This window comes from Gracilinanus agilis, chromosome 3, assembly GCF_016433145.1.
Source record: "Gracilinanus agilis isolate LMUSP501 chromosome 3, AgileGrace, whole genome shotgun sequence".
In the NCBI taxonomy this organism is placed as follows: Eukaryota; Metazoa; Chordata; class Mammalia; order Didelphimorphia; family Didelphidae; genus Gracilinanus; species Gracilinanus agilis.
Window position 1 is genome coordinate 330,913,799 of NC_058132.1, and position 9,069 is coordinate 330,922,867.

General features: G+C 38.2%; 1 protein-coding gene across 1 annotated transcript in view; it reads left to right on the top strand.

The window, feature by feature from the left end:
• STAG1 (stromal antigen 1) overlaps nt 1-8,184 on the top strand; it is a 257,933-nt gene extending 249,749 nt beyond the window's left edge. The window contains exons 29-32 of the mRNA XM_044669151.1: nt 4,202-4,312; nt 4,650-4,764; nt 5,348-5,428; nt 5,958-8,184. Coding sequence (XP_044525086.1) covers nt 4,202-4,312; nt 4,650-4,764; nt 5,348-5,428; nt 5,958-5,981 — 331 coding nt within the window. The 3' untranslated portion in view covers nt 5,982-8,184. The remainder of the gene's footprint in view (nt 1-4,201; nt 4,313-4,649; nt 4,765-5,347; nt 5,429-5,957) is intronic.
• Nucleotides 8,185-9,069: the final 885 nt, after the last annotated feature.

Below are 9,069 nucleotides of genomic sequence, written 5' to 3' on the forward strand. Positions count from 1 at the left end.
GGTAGCAGGGATAGATGGATCAAGTGAAGGGGTTTTGAGATTAAGGGAGAAATGAATATATTCATAGGTATCAGGGAGGCAGCCAAAGAGAAACTGAAGACTAACGAGAGTGGTTGATGATAAAAGAGTCAATCTCCTGGAAAAGACAGGATGAAATGGGATCACTTGGGCATTTATTGGGATTGGTCTTTACAAAGAGGAGAACCATCTCTTAACCTTAGATGAGGATGAAGAAGATAGAGCTGGAAGAAATCTGAGTGGTTTGATTTGAGCTGAGAGGAAGAAGGAAAGTAGAAGAAGCAATCAGTCAATAAATATATATTTATTTAATCCCTGCTATGTGCCCAGCACTATGCTAATGACACAAGTATAGACAGCTTTTTCTAAGAGTGACTAGACAGGACAAGAAAGATTCAGTCTGAGAGATGTAGAGTTTAGTTAGGGTTTTTTGAGGATGAGAATTAAGGCAGGTTTGAAAGCAGTGTGGAAGAAACCAAGAGGTGGGAAGAAGTTAAAGAAGGTAACTGACAAGGAGTCTGTTGGAAAAGACTAGAAGGGACAGAAGTAAGGACTACATGAGAAAGGGCTTGACAAAAGGAGTCAAACTACCTCATTATCAGAAAGAAAGAGAGATGATGTCATGGGGAGTTGTCTCAGTAAATTAAGAGCCACCTTCCTCAGGTAAGAGGGTGAGGAAGGGAAGGTTTGGGAGTCTTGAAAAAAAGAATAGCTTCTATGGGAACTGAAATAGAGAATCTGTTAAAGAGAATAAATGATTGCCTTGCTGTAGTGAAAGGACCTAAGAGAAATTAGATAGCATAAATGTGCAATGTATGTAGCCAATGAGGTTGTATGCCTTCATTCTGCTCCATTTGGCAACATGTGCATAGGAGCAGATGAGGCAAATGGAGAGAGTAATCCAGGGTTGGTTTTTCACAAGAGATATAGTATCACTATATTTAAACATACAAGATCAGTACTTACAGGACTATATATTTTCTCTTAGTTATTTAAACTATAATTAGGGATTTCTCTGCCACAGGTGAGAAATCGTGATGTTATGGCCTCATGGTCCAAACATCTTCATTTCACCATGAGAGGAATTATTGTGCCATTCCACTGCTTAATGGTTTTTTTTTTTAATTTACAACAAAACATAACAACTTTTGAAACTGTTACTGTTTTATTTAACCTTTACTTTTATCTTCAGAAGCAATATTCTTTATAATGTGACCTGAATCCTTATTACGGAATCAGACTCCCAGAAGTCATCCACATAGTGGAATTTCAGGCATTGGGCACCACTATTTAAAGTTGTTAACTGTGAGTCCTTTTTGCCAGAAACATTTTTATCCAGCCAGCAGAATTCAGCATTCTCACCTTTTAATGTTCTGACCCCTCTTTGCCTTATCACAGGGAAATGAGAATAATAGTCATTACAGCATCTCTTCTCTATCTACTGAAACTGACTCTTGTCACTATCAGCATTATAAACCAATTCAGTTCACCAAATATTTATTAAATACTTCTTGTGTTCTTTTTGCATGTTACCAGAAGTTACCAAAAGTCTGGCCTTCTATTAGATACAGGTGTTGCTACTAGGTTTACTTTTTGTCCTCTATTTTAGGAAACTATTGGAGTTTTGTGTATGGCAGTACTTCAACTTATGTTAAATGTATTTATGCTTTGCAGCTTTTGGATATTTTTCAAGGATTTTAAAAAGCAGGTCACATAAATTTCATTTTACAATTGTGAATGACTTTCCATTTCCTTTCGAAGGGTTTGGATGTGTTATCAAGAATGTAGGGTGATCTTCTGAGTCTTTAGGTTAAAGGAAGGAATAAAGATGATTGAGGTAGGTATTAGGAGGAGGAATGAAAGGAATGGCTAAGTTTAGGGAGGAAAAGGACACAGCAGTATTTGGATGGTAAGGGTACAGGTGAGATATTCGGGAGAGGCAGCTTAACAGACTAGAAACTCAGGCTAGAGACAGAGGACACTGGAAGACTTTACTAGAACTATTCGCTCATGGTTACACCACTGCCTTCATTTTTAAACCAAAGATTTTCATTAACCTGCTAAATTAGACATCAACTTTATCCTAGTTCCTGAAAGGAGCTCTTAGCCTATAAGAAAGTTCACATTGCTTTTTACAATAAGCTTTGTTCTTCAGGCTGGCCTTTTAAGTTTTCCTTACTCCTTAGTGTTTTCCATAGTGGAGTCCTAAATTCTCCTTTCCTCAATTAAACTTCTTTCCATTTTACTTAAGAATGACCCTTCTCTCCAGTAATATATTCCTCCCCATCCTAAGTCAAGGCTAATCATTACATGTTCAAGGACAGATCTATGGCTCATTTTGCCTCTTTCCCTCTAGGCAACACATTCATGTCCTGGAAGAAAGAAGCAAAAAGCCATTTTTCTTGTGACTTAATGCAGGGACCCTTATCCCTCTTTGTGATGTGCACCCCTTGGGCCATCTGATGAAGCCTATGGGCCCCTTCTAAAGAACAGGTTTTCAAATGCATTAAATAAAATACTTGGGGTTGAAAGGAAGCAATTTATTGAAATGCTGTTATCAACATATTTTAAAGAGTCCCCAGACCTCAGGCTAAGCACTCCTAACTTAATGGGACAAATTTCTTAAGATTTATATAAAGTGTCAGTCCCCCACCTTCAGGGCACTTGGCACTAAAGGATCCTGTCTGAGAGACATGTTTTACTAGGAGTTTACAACAGAATTCCAGAGTTTTCCCAGAAGGTATAAGGAAGAGGCACTTTGCTAAGACCTCTTCCCTCCAGCCTGAAGAAATGTATCCTTCTCACTAGTTGTGCTTCATCTCTGTCTTCATAGGAAATAATTTATCTCTTCCCTCATGATATTTATTAAGCACCTGTAATGTGCTAGGCCCTGTGCTAAAAGCACTTTACAAACATTATCTTATTTAACCTTCTTATTACTATCCCCGATTTATAGTTGAGTAAACTGAGGCAGACAGGTGAAGTGACTAGCTGTCTCTAGAAGATAAATCCAGGCAGAGACCTATCAAGCCTATGATAACAAGCACTCAGGGGAGGAGGACCTTGTTCATTAGAGGGTACTTGTGACCCTGGTAGAACCTAAGCCCACCCTCCAGTGGCCCTAGAGCTTCCTCCTCTCTCCCCCTCCATCTCCCACAAAAAGCTGTCGAGCCTACATTTATTAATAACTTCATTTTCTTGGGGCCAAAAGAGGCACCTATCCTCCTCCTTTAGGCTCTGTAGTTAATATCAATTCACATCTCTTTCCTGAGTTGTATATAGATGGAAATAATAGGTACGGTTCATGGAGGGCAGTGTAAATATAACATTTAAAGCATCCCATTCACTGAGAGAAGGAAGACATCGTTTATTCTCCAGAATTGTGTTTTTGTATACGCAGTAAGATCTGGATGTCTCAGACTTGACATATCTAGCCCTGAGCTCGTTCTCTCTGCCCCGACCCCATCACTCCAACAAATTTTCTATCAAAAATCTTACAGTCACTCAGGTGCCCCTGTGCATGCAGGGCCCCTCTTCTCTGCTTCTGCTCACTGTGTATCCCCTTTGGGAATTCCCAGTGCACTGTTTAGTCTTTGTAGCCACAAGGCCTAACATTTAATAAATACTAAATGAACTGAATCACTGTGGTATTACTAAAAGTGACACACTGAAAGAGAAATCCTCAAGTGGATGTGGTATCTTTTCTCTAAGAGATTCCCGACTTCTCATCCCACCTTCCGAAACACTGGTTTTCTGATCACAGTTTTCAGCCGATTCATCCCCATCCCTATCTCTTTATGAATAGTGAACCAAAGTTTTTATGTATTTTTTTAAAAACCCTTACCTTCTGTCTTAGAATGATTACTGTGTATTGGTTCCAAGGCAGAAGAGCAGTAAGGGCTAGGCAAGGGGAGTTAAGGGACTCACCCAGGGTCACACAGCTAGCTTCTCAAAGCAGATTTAAACCCAGGTCCCCAGGAATTTTAAATTCCAGGTCTGGCTGCGTGTGACCCATAGTTTTTAAATTTCTTTTTGAGATTGAGATCTCTGGCCATAGAAATGAACCAACTAATACATTTGGATGAGTAATCAAGCCAAATTGCCATGCTTTATTACCACGACACTCTACCCTATTGGGCAGCCGGCCACTGCTAGATGAATAAGAACATCTTCTCTGTTTTAGTCCTCAGATGCAGATCTCCTGGTTAGGCCAGCAAAAGTTAGAAGACTTAAATCGAAAGGACCGAACAGGAATGAACTACATGAAAGTGAGAAGTGGAGTCAGGAATGCAGTGTAAGTGTTCATCATCTAGGATCAAAAGAGCAGAGTCTGCATGTGATGCTAGTGATTCTGAGCCCTGAAGTGACTTGTGTTGTTGAGTCTTGGTGAAAGTGTAAAGAATTAGAGATTCTTCTGATTGATGTTTCTGTTTTATTTGAGATTCAATTTCAGGTAAATTTTTGGTTCATTTAGGACTGAGCCAGCCATTATTTCTTTAGGTGAACCTTAAATAATGCATTTAGGAAACCTATTTTTCTTCATTTGAAGCATTTATCTAACAAAGAACTAGAGCATCAGGAGTGATTTTTGGAATTGGAATAGTTTTTAAAGTATCTCTTATCACTCTTAGCCGGGGCCTTATGGAGGATGATGCTGAGCCCATCTTTGAAGACGTAATGATGTCATCCCGGGGTCAATTGGAAGATATGAATGAGGAATTTGAAGACACAATGGTTATTGATCTGGTAAAGAATTTCAACAAATGTTTCCCTTTTTTGAAATATTTAAGGATATCAATACAGGTTGATACTGAAGTTCCTCTGTGCCAGGTGATTTGAGGGGTACTCAGGACACCAGTTATGACAATAATAATAATATGATCTTTGAGCCCCAAGTTATCATGCTTGTGGGCATTTGGATAAGTTTAAGTGATTTTACAGATTGCCTATAAAACTGTATTACATCAAATGTAACTACAAAAATATGAATCTATTATTCTTTAATCAGCATTTGACCTCTGGTGTACTAATCAATGGACAAGGATTAGATGTGCAATATTAATAGCCTCTTTTCCTTTAAAAAATACTCCCAAGAGCTAATGCAAAATTTTTTTCTACATTACTTTTTAATATGGTTTCAAGCTTTTAATATTTTGTTCATTTTAACACTGACAAATGCATAATTGTCACTAGGAGATTCCAAAGCCCTAGTTTTGTTTTTGTTTTTAAACAAAAGGAAAAATGTTTTTGAGGAGTATAACCTTTTAAAGTTAAATTGTCATTGTTTGGAAACTCTGGAAACAAGACACTAAATGACTCTTCTTTTCAGCCCCCATCAAGAAACCGAAGAGAACGAGCTGAATTGAGGCCAGATTTCTTTGATTCTGCAGCTATCATAGAAGACGATTCAGTAAGTTTTTCAGTACAACTCTTCTTGACCCCATTTGGGGTTTTTGTGGCAAAGATATTTGACAAATGAGGAAACTGAGACAAATAGGTTTAAGTATCTGGGGCCAGATTTGAACTCAAGAAGATGAATCTTCCTAATTGCAGGGCTGGCACCTAATTGCCTGTAGTTTTTATTTTTTAATATATGCACAGTCATTTTTCCCCTCTAAATTAAATCCTCCCTTGTGACCAAAAAAAAAAAAAAATAAGCAAAAGCACTCAACACAGTAACTGTATCTGACAGCATTCACATTATTCCTACTTCTGGACTATGAGATGGGAGGGATCATTCATTCACTCTTCTCCAACCTTTATTGGCTTTTCATTTATTAATGCTTTTACTATCTCTTTGTGACTTTTATTTATAATCTCTGTAGTCATGGTGTATAGTTTTAGTTCTGCTTATTTATTTCTATATTAATTTCCTTTAGCTGGTGTTTTTTTATTCATTTTCTGGGTCTCATTTATGTATAACAATTTTTTTTTTCCAGGGATTTGGAATGCCTATGTTCTGAAGTCTGATGAAGAAATTTTATAAACCTGGAACTCTATTATTTAGAGCTAGAGGCCTATATACTGTGATAGCTTATATGGGGAAAAAAAAACACTTTTGATGTGATCTGCTTTGTTTTTTAATCAAATGATTATGGTCAATCCCTTTTTGCAGTGACAGAGCAGAAGAGAGGAGCATGTAAATTACACAAGGGAATGTTGATGAACAGTCACCTCAGAAAGACTGACCTGAAAAATCATTTGTATTCTAGTACTGGACTATCCCAATACAGATGTGTGTGTTTTTTTTCTGGATGGGAGGGTGGGGATTTTAAATTTTTAAGACAGTTGTCAAGAGAAACTGTTGTACACCTGTTTTATGAAAACTCAGCATTGAGTGAAAAAAAATATTTTTAACTTTATTTTCCTGCTGTACAATTTAAAACTGTTTTAACATTTGCCTTTTTATGTTTTAAGAGCTAACCATTTTTATTAAACCTATGCCAGTCAGTCATTGACTAGCGGTGATGCTATATAAGCCGGTCATCCTGGTTGCAGAAGAGTGTTTTTGAACCCACTGGATGTGGTTGACATTGTGGTCCACGGGCAAGGAGAGGAGCAGAACATTGACGACCCATGGCGGGGCCCTGACCCAGTGTACTGCTGCCAAATACACACATGTGCGCATGCGCGTGCACACACGCATCCCGAGACAGGGCGAAAAACCCAGATTTTATATACTCTCGAGAAAGGTTTATTTTTATTTATAAGGGGGCATAAAATCAGAAATGTCCATGCAGCCACTTTTCCAACAAATGCTGTGCAACAATGCGTTTTATATAGCACCAGGGAGACACAAACACAGTACATTTTCTATGGGTAATTTGTTCTTTGCATTTTTAGCGACTTATACCAGCAAATAAAGTATTCTCAGTAAAACAAACAAACAGTTCTCAAGTTATCAGTTTGCTGTTTTTATCACTTATGTCATGCCCTGCCAAACCCAAGGTACACAGACTGCCATTTCCTTAGGAAAATAATCACTTTACTGTTCCGAATCGATTTTAACTGTACCATAGATGTGTCTACTTCCCATGCAGTAAATACCCTTATGTGCTGACTAATTTTGTAAATTAATTTTGCCAGTTAGAAGTATGTGCTGCATAGAAGTGTGTGCTTAGAGGGTGAAGTTCTTAAGCTTACCAAGGAATCCAGCTACATTTTCAGTGTTAACTGTGCATATTAAAAGTTATTCTTTGTGGGGAGAAAAATGGTGAGTTTTCACAACAGAAGAAAGGCCAAACTAGTAGTCCTGAGCTAATCATTGTTCTAAAAGGTTTAAATGTCTTCAGTGGTTTGGAGTTATATTCTGCTTAGCTTTTTTGACTATGCCCAGTTGCTGCTATTGTAGTTTGAGAAAACAACTTTTCCTTATCCTTTTTGATTCTTTACTTTAGCACTGGAACTTCAAAACACAGCCATCCACTGTAAGAACAGCTATTTCTGGTTGAGGGATTATTTTTAAAGCAGCTGCAACAAAACCATGAGACCTTCTCTTTACCAAAAACTTCATTCTTTTTTTTTTTTTTTTTTTTTTTTTTTTAAAGATTAAAATCTGCATACCCAGTGATTACCTGTTGGGAAGGAGGGGGAAAAATGGATGTTTTCATCCTCTTAATAAACACAAAAAGCTCAGACTTTTTTCAAAATGTGTGTACAGTCCTCAAAATAAGACTTGGTTGCCAAAAAATGTTTGACTTGCTAATTCAGCATTTCCTCAGCCAGGGTAATTAAGAGGGAGACAACAGTGCTGGGCCAGTAGAGCCGCGATGCTCTTGGAAAGAGGCCAGCAGGAATGGCTGCATTAACATGTCAGCTCAGTAGTTCTGTGACAGGGGGAGGATCATGATTGATGCTGCACGGTTTGAGTCACAATCACAGGCCGGTCTTGTTCTTCACAGTCCTCTGTGGAAAACCGAATCCTAACTTAGAATTGTAGAATACTGTATAACAAAAACAAAAAACAAAAAAAAAAAAGTTTAATATCTAGGTACCTCCAATGGGTTTCCAATTCAGTTTGAAGTCAAATAGATTTTTGTATTTTGAGTGTCTCCTTGATTGGTTTTGCTAGTACTTCTGTAAATTGTACATTTACAATATGAGGTTTTTCCTTTTGTACAATTTGAAACTGATGCTTCACCTTTCCTTTAATAAACTATTCAAAATCAGGCCTGTGGTAGTCATCCTCTTCATCCTAGACCAGTTTTCTTATTTAGAAGCTAGACTTACAATAACCATAATATGGCAAGAGCTTCACAAATATCAACTCATTTGGTCTTTACAACTGGGAAGTAATGTCATTATCCTTGTTTTATAATTGAGGAAACTGAGGCAGACTTTAAGTGACTCCAGCTCACATAGGTCAGTTAGTGTCTGAGGCTGGATTTGAATTCATGTCTTCCTGACTTTATGCTGTCGTTCTATTCACAGGACATCTAGCTTGAAACAGGTTTAAGTCTAGACTTTCACATTCTCTAGAAGTTGGGGCTTTTTTTCCCAGCTTGACATCTTCACATTTAGAGAGAATGCATAAATGTACTAATGTCACAACTAAGGAAGCGGAGAGCAAAACCTAATTACTAATTCTATTCCTAAGTTTTTGGTCAGCCTTTCCCCAAGGTTGTCACAATAGTCCCTGCTAGCTGGCATGTGGACACAAGTGCAAAAGACACTGTCCCTGAGCCTGTTGTGGAGTGTGGAGACTGGAGGTGGTCACACTTGCAGAAGATCACTTTACCTCAGTTCTCCTGTCAGCTATACTTCCACGAGGACATGAGAAAAATGTGTATACAAATAATTGCACGTCTTCCCTAGCCCCTGGGGATAGAAGGAAGGCCAGAGCGGCCCAAAGGACAGGATTGTCCAGTAGCTACGCAGTAGCCACAAGATGTCACATCTTATGCCATGCCCTGCACAGTCACCTGGAACAAAGCCCAGGGAACACTTGGGGGTCATTGCCTGGGGTGGGGACTTAAAAGGTGTTACTTTCCCCCTTTTTATTGTATTTATATGCTAGTTTTATATATGAAATAGGCTTTTCCTCTGCTATCA